Source organism: Sinohyriopsis cumingii, chromosome 11 (assembly GCF_028554795.1).
Source record: "Sinohyriopsis cumingii isolate HCF-2022 chromosome 11, ASM2855479v2, whole genome shotgun sequence".
In the NCBI taxonomy this organism is placed as follows: Eukaryota; Metazoa; Mollusca; class Bivalvia; order Unionida; family Unionidae; genus Sinohyriopsis; species Sinohyriopsis cumingii.
Window position 1 is genome coordinate 106313536 of NC_142971.1, and position 18484 is coordinate 106332019.

General features: G+C 35.6%; 1 protein-coding gene and 1 long non-coding RNA gene across 2 annotated transcripts in view; one reads left to right on the plus strand and one right to left on the minus strand.

Moving 5' to 3' along the window:
- The window catches only part of LOC149789226 (SCO-spondin-like), a 59769-nt gene extending 44029 nt beyond the window's left edge, over positions 1 to 15740 (minus strand). The window contains exons 1-7 of the mRNA XM_089973592.1: positions 15643 to 15740; positions 12942 to 13028; positions 12567 to 12604; positions 4309 to 4446; positions 3049 to 3243; positions 900 to 1103; positions 48 to 239 (exon numbers count right to left, since the gene is read on the minus strand). Of these exons, the coding sequence (XP_089829718.1) occupies positions 48 to 239; positions 900 to 1103; positions 3049 to 3243; positions 4309 to 4446; positions 12567 to 12604; positions 12942 to 13028; positions 15643 to 15713 (925 nt within the window). The 5' untranslated portion in view covers positions 15714 to 15740. The remainder of the gene's footprint in view (positions 1 to 47; positions 240 to 899; positions 1104 to 3048; positions 3244 to 4308; positions 4447 to 12566; positions 12605 to 12941; positions 13029 to 15642) is intronic.
- A 365-nt stretch (positions 15741 to 16105) lies between these two features.
- Positions 16106 to 18254, plus strand: LOC149789227 (uncharacterized). The gene is made up of 3 exons (XR_016424331.1): positions 16106 to 16614; positions 17352 to 17600; positions 17933 to 18254. It is a non-coding gene; the product is annotated as an uncharacterized LOC149789227 (long non-coding RNA).
- The last annotated feature ends 230 nt before the right edge of the window (positions 18255 to 18484 follow it).

An 18484-nucleotide genomic window follows, 5' to 3' on the forward strand; every position in this document is an offset into this window, starting at 1 on the left:
CTATAACTTTATGATTGAGTTTTAGAAGCATTATTAATATGTCTTACCTATAGGACAAGTTTGTTTGTTGCACTGAATGGTCTGTGATTCCGATGAAACTCCAATACACTGTTGCCCACCATTCTGAGGAACTGGATTGTTGCAGGTCCGTTTTCTGGTTTCAGTCTTTATACCTGTACCACAACTGACGCTACAGGATGCATTTGAGGTCCACCCATTCCAAGCGCCCCAGCTTCCATCTGGGATTTAGGATTTTAGGAGAAATCAAAGAAAAAATAGAAATATGAAGAAACGAACGAATTTCGTTTGGAAAAATTGACATGTAATGACAAAGTGATATTAACTACCACATTGAAAATAATGTACAATGAAGAATGTTCGAATTTCATGATTTGAACATAATGATTTCAATAATAAGGGCTAAGGATTATATAATGTACTTTTCATAGTAAAGTTTGTATTTGTCCGTTGAAATCCCTTCTATTTCCAGATACAAACTGGTACATTTTGTTATATATAAATTAATAAGTTTCAAAGCAATATTCACCATAGTATATTCCTATGTTACCAATTTTTATTCCATTCATCTGCACATGCCCGACCGGTTTACATGCCAAATGGTTTGCATCTGAGTTGGAATATTGTAATGTTACATTCTACAGTAGGATCAATAATTTTCCTTACTATCGTTGTATACTCTGTGTTTATACCTTTCAAACGTTTCGCAATGAAAACAAACTTGTATTACCTGGCTTGGGTAGGAAACGGCAAGCGTTGATTTATGCCACTTCATTTTTATTTTATTTAGTTACTTTTTCATTTCGACTACTGGCCTGATTGTTTATTTAAGAACTTGTATATGATCCTTTACTGTTCAATTATGAACAAGAATTCCTAACCTATAGCACAATTTCGAACTTTGCATTCAATGGTCTGAGATTCCCTCGAAGTTCCATTACACGGTATTCCACCATTCCGGGGAATGGGATTGGTGCAGGTCCGATTTCTGATTTGAGCCTGTATACCAATACCACATGTGACGCTACATGTACCATGTGGAGTCCAGCTATTCCAAATGCTCCAACTTCCATGTATGGCTTCAACTAAGTGGAAAAACAATTACAAAATAAAAATATTAAAACGTGAGGGCAATATGTTTATCAGAAAATATGTGATGAATGCGGTATATTTAACAGAGTGTGTATTAAATATCGTACTGATAAAAAATGTAGGTCGCAGATTCGCAGAAACAAATTATTCTGAACACATTTCATTAACATTTTGTGGGAAGAACAGCGCATATGAAACAATTGATTAAAAATAGGTATTCAGCAATGATTTCTAAATTTCCTTTATAATGACTGTCCAGAACCACCATTAATAATGTGCATCCCCAAAATGTATGTTCTAAATTTTAGCGGATTCATTTATTATAACAAGTCTCAGCTTTCACAAATGGAATTGCATTGTTGCAATTAATAAAGGCGAGGGAGTGTACAGTTCGATTAATAAAGTTTATATAAAAAAATGCATTTTTTCATATTTTGGCAAGCTGAGTACCTCCATCTAAATACAACATGTCAATTATATCATAGTGCATGCTCACTATATCGCAAGGCTCGTATCTACATTCAATAAGCTCGTAACTTTCTAATAAAACTACATTTTGCTTGTTTTTTATATACCAGTTTCATCCATTTTCTCAAGCTTTGCGATTGACTTTAGTATTCCCTCTCTCTCTCTCTCTCTCTCTCTCTCACCATAGTATTGCAAATGGGAGAGGAGACAATATTTAACTTTGGAGTTCATGAGACGAAAAGGAACCGCTTTCTTTCTAAGCCTTTGAGAAAATAGGAGACTATCAGGAAGCGTCGATTTCAAGATATACTTCCAATCTCTAAGTCATTCATTGGAATCATACAGCTTCCTTATAAACCGCTTAGCCTAATATGGGACGACATATCCAAATAGGATCCAGAATAATTGTTCTTATATATACTGAGAAATTTCAGAATTATCTTTCGTATATTGCTCTCTTATCAATGTGCATATTATTTATCTGCATATCTCTAACCAGCTTGTATTCCAGATAATATGAATAACTGTTTGAATATTTTTATCTTTTTTGCAATCTACACGGGACTAATACTCTTTTCCTTTTGCTTCTTTACATTCTGCACTAAACATGTTTGCAGAGGAAATCTAATTTTTATTATGTTTGTTTAATGAGAAAAGGGGAAACGATAATTCATTTATACCACTTTATTTTATGTTTTTCTCTTTGTTTCTTATGATTGGCCTGGCTATTTACTGTAGATAAATTCACATTTTCTTTTTCTCTAGAGGTATTACTTGCATATAGGACACATTTGTGTGTTTGTACAATGAATTTTCTGACATTCCCTTTAAGTTCCATTACACTGTCTTCCAGCATTCTGGGGAATGGGATTGGTGCGGCGCCGATTTCCGGCATGAGTCTGTATACCTCCACCAAACGTAACGCTAGTAGTAGTAGTGCTTTTTGTAATAATAGTATGAAAAAGGGATACTAATTACTGTAGTTGGTGTAATAGTTCTTGTTTTCGTCATTTTACGTGTTATAAAATAGAACAAATTACAGTTGTCTCACCTGCTGTTATGAATGTTGAAGAGCATAATAAATGCTCATTTATGTTGATAACAAAACCAATAATATAATACTCTGCTTAGAAATCAAATTCAAGAGCATATTGTCAATATAGTTTCTCAATTGTTGTTACTTTCAGTGAATACGTTGACTTCTTCCAAACTGATAAAAGATATCAGAGACAAAAAAGACAAAACCATAATTACTAGATTTTGATCGCCGTTATTAAACATGTAGAGATAGTATCAGTTGTAGAAGTAGTATTAGTAGTATCAGCAGTAGTGGTAGTAGTAGTAGTGTCAACAATTTTAGACCAAAAAAAATAAAAATTAAGTTTAACAATATTAGTTACTGTTGACGATGCTTTAATAGAAGAAACATAATAATTATATAGCAGTTTGTACTAGAGTTAGTAGACTCACCCACACGACAGGGTGCTGGACTGCAGGAAAAAGCTTGGTGCTCTATTGAATTGCCGCTACATGATGTTCCACCATACTGAGGCTCAGGACTGTTGCATGACCTTCTCCGGGTTTTCAGTTGTGTACCGCCGCCACACGTGACGCTGCATCCGCATTCTGAAGTCCAATCTATCCAGGGCCCCCATCCTCCATTAACTGGTTTACGTTCGGTTTAAAAAAGATGGAAAATAGATTGTGAAATAAAAACATGAAATAGATTGTGAAATAAAAACATGAATATGGGCATCAAAGGTGTTTATATACGTCAAGAACAAAAGTAATAATAAAAGGCATCCCTGAAATTAAAATCAAAAAGGATATTGACAAAATATTAAGTCAACCTTTCCATGATAAAACTTTATAAATATAGTTCTTTGAAAACTCATGTAAAATACTTTGATATTACTAGACTACAAAATTTCAGATCTGATGAACGTTTGGTAATGCAAATACTACGTTTCCCCAGGTGTGCCGCCTTAATGGACACCTTTGTACGAAGACTTCGACTAGTCAACGAAAATGCCTCTCGAAATAGTAATATAATATTATTATTTATACGTACTGACATATGTAGCAGACACAAACAGACGATCGATCGTACACACAGTGCTCCTTCACGTACGAAAACATACATGTATACATAACGGGCGATATAGAAATTTAGAGACTTAGCGGATTTAGAATGACATTGAGAATAAAACTTCCGTCAAAATATATTATCCGTTTAAAATGTCAAAAACATTTTAATTGTTGCGTAACACTTGGTGGTTATGCTGTTATTAGGGGTGTGGGTGCGGAGGGTCACTCATATTGATCACTGGGAATGACATGATAGTCTTCTTCGTCGGCATACAAGTTAGAAGCCGAAATAAATAACTTTCTTTCATTGGTCTCTCCTTGCATTAACTGAACAATACAGTGGATTTTAAATCATGCAATATAATTGTTCTCTCTCAAGAATGCTGAGAATAAAGCTTTCAAGTGACTGAAACATAACCCCTGTTTTGGATAATATTAAACTTTATCCACGTCATACAACTGACAATTATGAACACATCAAACAAAATTAATATTATTCTAACATTCAAGAAAACAGCCCTCTATTAAGTGTAAACATAATCAGTATATCTATATAGAAAGACAAAAACACAGAAGAAAAATAACGAAGTAATTCTGCATTTTCGTTTTCTTGTGTACAGTCGTAAAGGAATGATATATTACCAGCTGGACAGTTATTTGCATTACAACTCTCAATCTGGACCCTGGCAGGGAGTGAGCAATATGTGCCGATGCATTGGTATGTACAGGATTGTGTTTTATTTTTGCACGAACAGTCTCCACAGGAACTCTTGGCGTACGCTAAAGGCAAAAGAGAAAAAGACTAAAAATATGAATCCGTGTCGTTTGCTGAAAGCACAAAAATACAATTACATACATTTAATGCAAATACGTCCACTATAACATAGACAGCCTATGTAACCAATTTATTTCGATAAGCGTAATGACCTCTTAAGATAACGGTTGAAGTTAGTTTGATTTACCTTTCCTGGATATTGGAATCTGTCTAAATGTAAGCCTCATCATCAGCAGCACTATACCCACCGACATAATGTTGACATGATCTGTCTGCAGGAGTTCCATGAAGCAGACCAGGTCTAAATGTAAGCCTCCTTCAACCAAACTTCACTTAGCTCTTTGAGATCTTACGTGAGTCATTTAAAAGAACTAAGATATACTTACAATACCAGAGAAAGGAGTTTGCAAAATTTAGGAAATTATTTAATATTAGATGATTAATAGATCGTTGTGGTGATAGGATGACCACAATGCTTGCTTACAAATTGACAGTTTCACTGGCTGATTGAAAATCATATCATGCAAAACCAGCTATGTACAAAATAATATATAATGATGTCTTTTAATTATACAATATAAATGTTTGGGTTGCATGATTGTAGAAAGTACATCTAGATAAATTCGGTGAGAATCACTTCTTCAAATTTTGACAAAAGCACCTTGTATTGGTGTCAACAAAGCAATGTAAGATTTACTAATCATTAGTAGAGTAGCTTAGAACAAGACTGCAATGTTAGAATTAATTATGACATGAATAGTAATTGTTAGCATGCTACAAAATGGGTCATTACAGAGTTGTTATCTTGCTTGTTCATCGTTTTAAACGGGAGCATCGATCCGCGTTCACGTCGCGCTCCTCGTCAGTACTTACCCAAGGCTCCGTCCAAGGATGTGGAAACAAAGCCAAGGCTCCGTCCAAGGATTTGGAAACCACCCAAGGCTCCGTCCAAGGATGTGGAAACAAAGCCAAGGCTCCGTCCAAGGATTTGGAAACGAAGAATCCAACTTGCAAACCGAATTCAGCAATGAATTCCATTTAGGTGCCACTATGAAGAGCACCCCCGACGTGCCAATGTCCGCGAATTTTTAAGCCATTGGACCGGCCATACGAATTTCGCAATTTAACGTCGAGGGTCTCTCAGCAGACAAACGAATCATTATCAGCACTATAGCCACCGACATAATGTTGGCAAGATCTGTCTGCAGGAGTTCCATGAAGCAGACCAGGTGACGGCACAATATAACATTGGTGGCTTTGACCTTATTACATCAACCTGACTCCAAAGTTGTCCGTGCTACGTAAGCACGGTGTGCCATTAATGATGCCTTTCCAGTTTCATCTACCAGAATCAACGATGTGGTCCAGGTTGGAGGGTACAAGATTGATAATGTCTACAAACCACCCAGGGCTCACTGGGATAACAATATGCTTTTAAATCTTGAACACCCAGCAGTTTATATTGGCAACTTCAGCAGTCGTCATCCTGGCTAGGGCTACTCAGACTCCCGTGAAGACGGAGAACACTTAGTAGAGTGGGTAATGAAAAATGACCTCATTCTGACCCACCACCACAAGCAAAGTGGGACCTTTCATTCTGCAAGATGGCAAAATCACTACTAACCGGACCTCTGCTGTGTCAGCTCCATTGGTGACTATCATCAGCCAGCCAGTTAAACTGTTTTAGATGACTTCCCACACAGTCAGCACAAACCAATACTTATCCATATTGGACTTCAATTGCCGGCTATACACTGCTCTTCAAAGCAGCGCTGAAACTTCCGCAAAGCAGATTCAACCAAGTGCGCTGAACTACTGGAGCGTAGCAAAGTCACCATACCATCTCGCTGCATCCCAATCAAGGAATCCTACCACCACTTCAAAAGAGCCATATTCAAGGCAGCTACTCAGTCTGTCCCTCGTAGTCGTCGTCTAGTTTATACACCATTTTTGGATGAAAAATGTCAGGATCTTCTCAAGGAATATGAAGCAGCTGCAGGACCAGACAAAGCAGATCACCTGATCGATTCCCTGGACACGACCAGCTGCACTCGCTGCGAGGAAACTACAGGACCATTCTACTTTACGCGCTCCAGCCTAAAATGCTGAAACTTGATTTAAGACTTGGTACCGCACAACAGCCGCCAAATGCTGTAACTAGCCACTTATTACAAGTGGCAAAAGCACCCGTGGAGAAACAGCACCGACGTCAAGTACGAAGTCAGTGGCGACAATACTGTGTCGAAAGGCCTCTGAACTAGATAAAATCACCCCAGAGGCATTTACAACAATAAAACTTGAAACGGTGCTATGCAGCATCAAATCAGGCAAAGCAGAAGGATACGACTTCCTGCATGGGTTCCTGAAGCATCTTGTCCCGAAGGCAAAATAATGGCTTGCTGTTTTTTACAAGCTAGCTGTTATGGAAACGTGCATGCCGACTTTGTGGCACCAGACAAAGATCATTGCGACACCAAAGCCTGTAAAATGATCCCAACAATGCGGCGAATTATCGGCAGATCTGCTTGCTTTCGCTCTGTTTTAAGGTAATTGGGCGCCTGATTCTCCAGAGAATTGATCCTGACTTGGAGAATATCATAACTTTTGAACAGGCAGGCTTCAGGTATGGCCGTAGCACTTGCGATTAGGTCCTTGCCCTGACTACATTTGTTGAAAACGGGTTGCCGAGTAACCTTAAAACTTTTGTTGTTTTAATAGATCTAACAAAGGCACGTGACATAATTTTCCATGCAGGGCTGCTGTTGAAAATGTCCAGAATATTGCCGCGCTGGATAGTTGAGACTATTTAAATGTTCTTTAGCAACAGAAACTTCACACTTCACATCAGAGAGAATTGTAGCTCGTGGAGGAGTCAGAAAAATGGACTCCCACATGGTTCTGCTCTCTCACCAAGTTTATTCAATGCTTATATCAATGACTTACATGTAACACAGTCGTACAAATTAATGCATGCAGATGGTATTGCTCTCGAGACCCAAAGTTACTCGTTTGTTCAGCTTGAGGGGGGTACTGTACAAGGACCCAGAGGATATGAATGACTTCTTCAAGAAATGGCGTCTACAGCCAAGCGCAACAAAGACAGACTCCAGCGTATTTTACCTTAAAAAATGCAAATATGAACCGTGAGTTTTTCATCCTCATCAATGGGCAGCAAATAAAACACGACACGACATCAACATACCTTGTTGTGACTCTGGACAGATCACTGACATTCTGCAACCACCTGAAGAAAACTGCAGCAAACATTAGCACTCGAAACAACCTACTCTGCTAACTGGCTGATTCAACTTGGGTCGCTAGTGCTCAGACACTCAAGACATCAGCAATTACCTCTATTATTCGACAGCCGAGTATTACGCTCCTATCTAGGCTTGGTCATTCCATACCATACTAATTTAATTGTTGTCCAGCTCAACACAGCAATGCACATAATCTCTGGAACACTACGTCCTACTCCTTTACCATGGCTGCCAGTACTCAGCTATATTCTTCCTCTACATCGCCAGGAAGCAACCATAAAAGTGTTGGCTAAGGACTATGCCAGTGAGTAACTTCGACAGTACATGGACATCACCTCACATCCAGCAGTCCGCTTGATTTCGAGTCACCCAATCTGGTTAGGTCCGTTGCCGGAGGATATGACAGTTATTTCGATTTGTCTTCAACAGATGTTGTAAACCACTCCCTCTAGCTGAGCCATCTGTCTGCCCTCATGGGTTCAGTCTTCCACATCATCTGTGGACCACACTGAACCACTTCCGGACAGGACATGGTCGTTCTGCAGTCAACCTTGTCTAATGGGGCCAGGCCGCTAACCCTTCCTGTTGCTGTGGAGCTCTTCAGACCATGTCACACATCCTGAACAACAGTCCACTGACAAAGATCCCTGGTTGACTGCATGATCTACATGTTTCTGATGATGACTTTGTTAAACGGCTGAGCACGCACTGCACACGAGAATAATAATAACATCGTTTTTAAACACTCCTATTATTCAACCTATTTTTGAAAACAGGCACTCTGCTAATTATTATCGGGTTTAGGACGAATATTTATAAGTTAAACATAATAGTAGGAAAGAAACCATTTTAAATTTATAGCTGTTGACGTGTACTACTGGGTGCATATCTCCAGATTGATTAGTTTAGCGGATACAGTTCTCATTTATAAACGTGGAACGTGATGATTCCACGTATTAAAGGTAATATAATAAAATTGAATAGTATTTATACTAATGTTTGCAAAATATTTTGTATTTTTCATTATTTTGTCAGACCGGGTATATCGAGAAGGACCAAGTTAGACCACTAAACGTGATTACATGATGATTATCAATTAAGTTTGGTATATTCATTCTTTAACCTGGCAATAAATTTATGCTTGTTAAAAAATGATTGTTAAAAAATGATATTTTCTTAATTTTCATCCATTTTTCGAATGACTGATTTTATTACTGGTGGATCTCTCTACTCACAAAGGGCATATAAGTGGACAAAGAAGTACTTCCTTTGATTAGTAATAAATTATATAACTTTCATTTCTATTAACACAGCTTCGTCTCTAAAAAAAATGATAAAAAAGAGGTCTGTGAGAAAGACAAGCCGGTTAAAATGTTTATATATATATATATATATATATATATATATATATATATACGTTTTAATCATGGCACACGCATGCATTTCATAAAGCATTTCCCAGACATGTCCATCTGACAGGAGAAAGGCAAATAATACCCGTATATATAGACACATTTTATGATATTGCGTACTTTTTTGAGCAACGCATAAATGTTTATGTTTTATACCGATTAGGAGACTACGGTATGTTCCAAGATCACCTCCCATTTTCAAAGTCTTGCTGCAATGTGCCTCAAAATGCATATCATTTGGGATGTACACTACATATCCACATACAAACCAACATACCCAGAGGGAAACTGTTTTCCTGTGGAAAGTGTTATCAATTTAATAGTATAACAAGTTAGCGATATTCAAATAAATTTATCGATATTGTCAAAGCGATAATTAAGAGACAACCATGATTTTGAGGGATGTTTCGAGGAACATTGCTGCTGAACACGACTAATTTTGTTGAAAGTACAGTCTGATTTTAGGTCGCAGCAAACTAAATAATTTATGAGCAAAGGGAATAAACTATGTGTGATTAGATGAAAATAAGTACTGAAAATAGTCTGCTATTTTCCCCGAAAAAGCCTATGTTTAGTTACATTATGCCCAATAATCTTGACCCTTAAACCATCTTAACGTAATTGATGTCGCCGCACAGGTACTACGGGATGTAAACGGCAAGATCCCACAGAGATTGTTCTTTATCGTAGGTACCTACTGGGGTTTACAGTCAAAACGTAGCCAAATTGAAACTTGACCCACACTCGCTTTAAATAATGGTATAATTTGACTGTATTGTGTTTCTTGACAATGACCAGCCTGATCAGTAGTATCAATCGACAATGCAACCATCTTGTCTTATAATCTACCTTCAAAGCACATGAAGAAAAATGTCTTTACGTTAAGAAGTATCATTTGAATATATTCAGGTTGTGTTTTCCCGCGGAGAATATTCTACCAAATGATCTGAACCATGCTTGACCATGGTTTCATGTGTTTTAACCAGTAATCAAATGTACATGTTTCATACAATTATTAGGACCAGTTTTTAAAAATAATTTCCATTTTTTACTTCTCTAAACAAACAGTTATGTATGTATGGATGTATATATATATATATATATATATATATATATATATATATATATATATATATATATATATATATATATATATATATATATTATGATTGCTAAAAGTTTACTTTTTACTTTTTATAATTAAGAATTAATAAATAAAACACAAAACTAATCTCCATTGCCTCTTTAATTTCGTTGCTTTCCATTTTTCCATTTCGTATTTAATTTTATTTCCATTGCGTTCCATAATTTCCATTGAGTAGTTAGCAGCTTGAAACATCAGTAATACTCGGTTACTGTGACAAGTAACTGCTCCTGATCGAAAAATGCCGAAAATACCAAGAACACAAACATCATAAACTTAATTGGATTTAGGTGATTTTTTCATGTGAGTCAGCACATATTTCCAGTTCACTTGTCCGTACGCGATACATTTGATGAATGTAATAATTGAATTGTATAGGGCTTCCGTACAAACAGATGCAAGAGCACCTAATGCAAGAAAATTGTTGGCCAGTGAACTTTTGTATGATATTAGAATTTTTGTCGGATGTTACATTGGATTTGGGTGGATTGCAGGTGTTGAATTTATTAAGTTCAGCTGATCTCGTTGATCTAAATGTTTGTAGGAATACACGGATTTTAAAGCAGATAACTATCTTATAACACTCCTTAAAATCATTAGTATTTAACAGAAGGAAGTAAAATATTACTGATGATTTAAGCTGGTATGACAAAAATAAGCAATGTAAATATGGTGCGCAATAGAAATAAAATAAAATACGAAATGGAAAACTGGAACGCAATGAAAAATAAAGACGCTATTGAAGCAGTCATCAATCATGGTTGAGATACATTGGTAGAATTTTCTCGATGGGACAGCTTAAAATAAATATACTGAAATCATAATTCGTAACTTAAACGTGTAGTTCTTAATATGCGTTGGACTAGATCATAAGTTAAAAGATTTCCTTTGCGTCCGCCGATTTTTATTGATCACCAGGCCAGCCGATGTTATATAAAACACAATACACTAACAATATGGCATTAGGTTTTTCTTACTTGGGTACGTTTTGACTTGAGTATGTTTTGACTTGGGTACATTTCGGTTTGGCTACGTTTCGGTTTGGGTACATTTTGACTTGGGCACGTTTCGGTTTGGGTACGTTTTGACCTGTTCCCCTTACACGGACATTGTTTTTATCAAGAATACGGTGAAAGGCAGCCAAGTTTCATTCTTTCGTCCTCTTGGATAGCTGGTTCGCTGGCTGTAAATCTAGTTGATGATCTTACAACAAAGGTACAAAAAATTGGAAATACATTTAAAATACAGCCAGTGAGAGTTGAATTGTCTATGTCCCTACAGTGTAGGGTGACCCAAAATAAATCCTGATATTGAGTACATTGAAAGCAATTCTGAAAGGCTATTGTGTCATATGAACCTTAATAATTAGTCAGCAAATGGTATCAAAGCATTGTAAAACCCGAACTGTGTAGCTCACTAAAAAGCCGATGACTATACATGATCAAAAGAAATCCGTTCTCAAGCATTTAATACAAGGAATGGGTTGGCTCTGAAGTAAATCAGATAGATATTGTATGATAAGGGTCAACAGCAAGCGCTTATCGCGGATGCGCCTTCTCACGAGAAAATTTACATGATAATTGAGAAGGTAAACATCAAACGGCGTTAATCCTTTATTTTGGCACCTACCTCTCACCGGTACTTTTCCATCAACATGAATAAAAGTAAAGAGCAAGCGACCCCCATCTTTTATATTGTCCCCTCCTTTCACCAGAATATCATTATTTTTACTACGAGCCAGGTGCAAAATATTTTGAACAATTTTTTAATTTTTTTTTTTTTTTGGGGGGGGTCTGTGTTTAGTTTTTCTACTACTTGGTTAGCTCTTCACCTATATTAGTTGAAGTTCATTGAACTGTTTTTGCTGTTATTAGGAGTAAGGAGCCAATGATTGCCAGCCCTGCCAGCTGACTTCGTTCTATTCTAACTTCACCTGTGGGGTTGAAAATTTCGACTGACCATGTCAATGAGTTCCAGCGTAGAATTACTACAGAATGAAGCATTCAATTAGCACAGTACAAGTTTATAACCTCACGAAGATAAATTCTGTCCATGAGGCATTATTGAGATAAGCCACAGGAATAGGAACCACAGAACTAAAAAGGCAAAATAGTGCATAATGGATATAAAGAGACTATGGAGATATAAAGAATAAAATTAAAATGATCTCCATCGCAAATTGTCTAGCTCTACAAACGATACATTCGCATCTACGTTATTGGTAATGTATAAATTGTAATTTCAGGAAAATTTTCATTACATCTTACAGACATACATATGATGAATAGTTATTTGAAAATAGTACTTACTACATATATCCGACCCAAGACAGGTCTTGGTAACAGTTCTAAAATTTAAATAAAACACAGGAAGAAACATCAATAATATTTTCTATCAGATTTTTCGTACTGCACAATTATAGAAAATTGTATACTTTTAATAGAATATGATGAACAATTAATAATATGCAACTGTTTTATTTATTTATTCCATATTAGGCTTGTCATCGCAATTCAATATAGCAGATTGGGACACTTAATTCTATAAAGAAAACAACAATGCAAGTTTTCTGAAGATAGAAATCCAAATACAAAAGAAAACTAGATATAAAACCAAACACAAACGGTCAATTTGCTTATTCTGAACTTTTTAAGTAAAACGTTATATTTATAAAGTTAACAAACCTGTAGTGATAACAAGTGTTCCACCATCCACAGGATTCGCCGTATTTTTCAGCCTCGCTGCATGTGGTTTTGAAGTTACACACTTCACTAAAATTTGCATAATGTTAGAGCATTTATTACAATGTGAAAGCTCAACAGGTTACCATTTACAAAATGTGTAAACTTAAGATCGATGTGTACACTCATACCGTGATTGGGTGTAGGACAAACGCAGAGTGCGAATCCAAAATATTTTCAAAGATAAACCGCTTCTGTAAAAGTACCGGCATTAAATTAGTAAAATAGGTGCTTCGATATTCGACGGAAAACACTTTTAATCTCATGCAAACTTGATTCTGAATCCTTCATGAACATTTGACTATAATAAATGGAGAAAGTACAGATAATTACTATGTTTGATAAATTAATACATACACTGAAAATAATTCTTAACGTAGATTTCGTTTTTAATTCACTGTTATTTTGAACGTTATTATCGTAAATGTTGTGCGTGAGAAATGACTAAAAATGTCACTAAAGCGACTTATGCCTCAAAATATTGATGTCTCATGTCACTCGTGTTGCTTACGGTAGTGAGACGACTGTAAAGAAAAACATGATAATCTGCTTATAATACCGTTTACTATTTATAACTTTTTTCTTATTTGTCATATTTATCAGTTTCATGATAGTCCACGTAATACTTCTTGTTTCCGCTGGATGTGTTCGCTATATGTTGCTAGGCCTCACACACCCACACACATGCATACATATATACGTATATATATATATATATATATATATATATATATATATATATATATATATATATATATATATATATATATATATATATATATATCGCAAATATTCAATACCCTTTCCGAGTGCAAGCCACAAACAGACCTGAATTCATTCATCATCCAAACCAAATATCATGCAAGACTGAGCATACATTTGATTTCGTTATCCTCAAAAAATCAGCAACATATATACGTATATACATGCACACGTATACATATAGACCTCATGATTGATATTTTCTTCTCGATATCTTTCACAAGAAACAATGTTGATTTATATTTCTACGTATGCGCAGCACACATGCTGATAATTATACGTACTTCCAAAAAATATTTAAATTTAAAGAAAACAAAATTAAAAGGTCCATGATTATCAAGCCAGCACAGAAACCCAATCTAAATAGCTAAATAGTGTTTCGTTGGTTCTATCTTTCATAAATCAAAATAAAAATATGTTCCCAACAACAGAACCAAATTAAAACAACATTTCAACAATATCTGATAAAATGTCTGACTAGCAGAAAAGTTATACCTATTAATAGAGATAACAATTTGAAGAAATTTTTTTTTTTAAGTCTTGGAAGTTAATTTAATATTTATTTAAACAAGCACAAATTTTAGGGCAGTATTAATTAAAATTTGTTTATATTTTTAAAACATACAGAACCTTATTCTAAGACGTTCCTCATTGGAAACATTCAACTATTTGAATATTAATCTTTTCTTACGCCACTGAAGATGTTTTAAACAGTTTGCAGCATGATATTAAACAAACCGCTAATGTTTGCACTCTTGAGACTTTATACCTCTGCAAATGTTACAGTGATTTTTTTGATAGAATTTGATTCGTACGTGGAAGATGTGGAATATGTTACAGTTGTATTCGTTTGCACAGTAATGGCTAACCATGTATATATTTACTACTTACATGTATGTTAGTTATATTTAACGCTATTTATGATACCATACGTAATTACAGGATAATAGTAGTAGCATATATGAGTGCATGCATACATAAGTAACTAAAATGTTTTAAGGGTAAGCGAATGAACCTCTTGCTGTGTAAACAGCAGGCAATGCTTGGAAAGCATGTCGCAAATATATATAAATGAATAAATATGTTGTCAATACCACTGTGGGGAAAAGGCAGGTGATTTTGTGAATGATTCAAGATAAAACGATAATGAGATTATATTATTTTCTTGCCCTAGCACTTCTCCTTGTCTGAGGATTTAGTCACGCGCCTGCGTGTGTTTGTGTGTGTGTGTGTGTGTGTGTGTGTGTGATTTTGACTTTTAAATAGGTTTAACAATTTTTCAGTCGTATCGCTACGATATCTGCAGTTAGGCAGTTTATAGTGATGTCTAGCCCTGGTGCATCATGTCGCTGACATGTAGCAAGATTTCCCATCCAGTCACAGTATCCTTACACCAGGCTGACCAGTCCTAACACTGTATGTGTGTGCGTGTGTAAGTGGGTGTAACTGAAGTGGAAAAACTGTTTTGGCCTAAAATAATACTCTTAGTATTTCCAATAAAACATTTCATATAAAAGTTGCAACTGGTAGAATAGTATTGACAGGTTTATAGGACTTGACTTCACCTATTCTATACAAGCTTTCTCGCAAACGCATACAATGTGTGAAGGCATTAAGACAAGATATACGCGTAAAGAACAATAGGCTTCTTTAAAACAAATGAGCTTATTAGAACCATTTAATTTCTCTGGTATTACAAAAAGCATACTGCCGAAACAATCCTCAATAAAAAAAATTGTTCTTATTAACCATAAAAAACATTTCGAATTCCTGAAATATGCTTTCTCATCTTTATAATTTAGTGTAAAGCAATCATCAAATAGGTGAGTTATAAACTGACATCAGAGATTATAAAGAAAGCATAGGAACGGTGAAGCCTTACCCATCGACCCAGGTGGCAAACACTGCACATACAGCAACAAAAATAATGATGTTCTTTGTTGATTGGTTCATGTCTGTTTGTAGGGTAATGCGATTGTGATTGTATACATATAAGTAATCGACTCCTGAGATTGTAAGGTTTCCAGTTTCGACTGATGCCACTCCCTGATTGCCTTTTATGTCTTGAAGGACAGCTTATGAATCAATGGAACAATACGGAAAAGTCACGGCTGATTTGCAAACTGTAAGTAAACCGCTATATACCGGTTCTTTCAGGATTATTTTGATCAATTTGAATAATAGGTCAGCGAAAATCACGCCTTCTCATACACTCTATAATGTTAGAACTTACATATTACTTCCAGGAAAATTAGTTATTTATTCTTATTTCAACACAAATACATGTGTTATATATGTAGCAGACGTGTTATTTCCAAATACCTACATAAGCTGTACGTTTATCATAAGACTAGTACACATATAACAAATCCATTATCATGTTTTTGTCCAGTCATAACAAAAATGACATTTTCGTTTCACAAATATAAAACGATTATTGATATTGAAGAGATTACGTACAGCCAAACTAACTGGTAAACAAAAACCTTGACGAAATAGATATACACAATTGAGTCAGTGGATTCAGGGCTAGGTCGGATTCACAACAACAACCCATTGATTGCAAATGTGAATAGTAATGTTTGTTCAATGTGGAAAGTATATTATTATTATTATTATTATTATTCACATTGTGTACAGGATCATATAATGTAATATAAGAAGAATTTAGCCTTTAATAATGTTTATGATGTAAACTTCTAATGCTGCTCGATTTATTTGTATCTTTTTGTTAGGTGTTGAAAGAGATTTTTCAGAACCAGCAATCACAGAGTCAACAGTAGATGGTGTGACGTATCCTGGTGTGCATATTGATGTCACCGAGAAGTTTCTATGCATTTCCAGTGTCCAAACGGTTGGTATAGCTTCAGATGATTTCATATGGCAACATACATGATAGCATACTAGTAAATCAATAAATAAACGTCATTGTTTATTGCGGAAAACCTCTGCAATGTGTTGGATCTATGTCAAACATTATGATCAGCCATAGCTTCTATACGTAACGAAAGAGGTTTGATGCATTTATCATGTACTGTTTAAACACACATAAAACTTAAAGTATGACCACGTTATCTATAGCAAATGTATTCACTTGAATTTGCCAAACACATTATTCATGCATTGCTTTCGTTTCTGGGACCAGACACACCGGTATTGCTGTTGAATGTCTGACTGACAGGATACTTAAGAGATTCAAGCATTAGAAACAAGACAACAAATTGATTTTGGTAGTAATAATAATGCTAGTTCCAAAAATGAATGCACACTCCACTGCGAGATATTTCAACTCATCAAGTTTAGTAATATCCTTCATTCATGCTGTGCATGCGTACTGTTGTAATTTAATGATGTAAAGTGACTCATTGTTATAATCTCACCATCAAAAATTAACAAGCCAATAACGCAGGTAACATTTTATTAAGTTCAGTATGATCGTGTAAGCAATTGGGTCAGTATACCAAGCTCTTGTCCACTTTTTGTTACTGAAAAATAATACACTGTTATTAGTAAGTATATTCATCAGAATTACTCTCTGTGTGAAAATTATGATAATCAGTATACACATGTATGATATTTCACATTTCACAGGTTGTCAGGTAAATGTCCGACATGTACAGAGAAGGAGCAAAGGCATTCGGTGTTCATTAGACATCCACACAGACAGTGAAATGGAGGCCAAATAAACAGTTTTGATGAGCCAGACACAGACCCTGGTACTGATGTTCATGATACTGATGATGAGTGTTCCATGATAAGGGAGTCCGATGATTCAAACTACAAAGCAGATGAGAGTGACCCAATGGATTCCAGCTTCAACTCAAATACATCTGGAAAAGGGTAAGGTAAATGCATGTCTTCAGCATGTATGTAATCATTACTGATTTGATGGTGCTATAAAAGCCTTAATGTTATTGTATAATCAAAACAAGGCCCTGGATTTTAATCAAAATAAATATTGTGCAGATTTATATTTGTTGCACACATTCAAAATCATATATTGTAACAAAATAATAATACATTCATATACTATTTACGTCTGTTAAAATGAATACCATTTTAACTTTTATTCCTATTTACAAATTTTTTTTATAAAACGTTTCAGCGTGCATATAGGCAGTGGAGGAAATTCTTCTTTCTTAAATTATGGTGGGAACCATTTCCTCTTTCAGAATATGTTGAAGAGTTGATGGCAGGGCTGCAGGAAATGGTCAGGAAACCATTCAGTTGATGGTTACCACCATCTCTATGTAGCCAGTCCCTGAGTCCAGAAAAGTCGATGACTGTCCAGGCTCTCACATCACGATTTGCAAGATAACTACAAGTGCTTGAAACCTGTGTAATTTCCACCTTCACTTGGGAACTTCAGCCTGATTGCATCTACTGCACAGGATGGCAAAGCAACTCGGATTTCACGGCCAAGATATCCCAGCACCATCTTACCAGCTGAATGTATGCAGTGTATATATTACAACAATATGCAACATGTATTAGACTTGAATAAAAGTATATTATAATACCTATTCTCGTTTTAACGTATTTATTTCCAATTTTCAGAGTCAAGACCTTTAGCATAAAATTCTACTTTTCTGCAACCAATGGTAGGAAGCTAAATGGATCTAAAGTGAATAGGACCAGAAAACAGTATGTTTTAAATGTCATAGTGCAGAGTCTGTTCAAGAAATGAATGCATTGTTCAATGCAGTTACGAGCTTTTCATGATA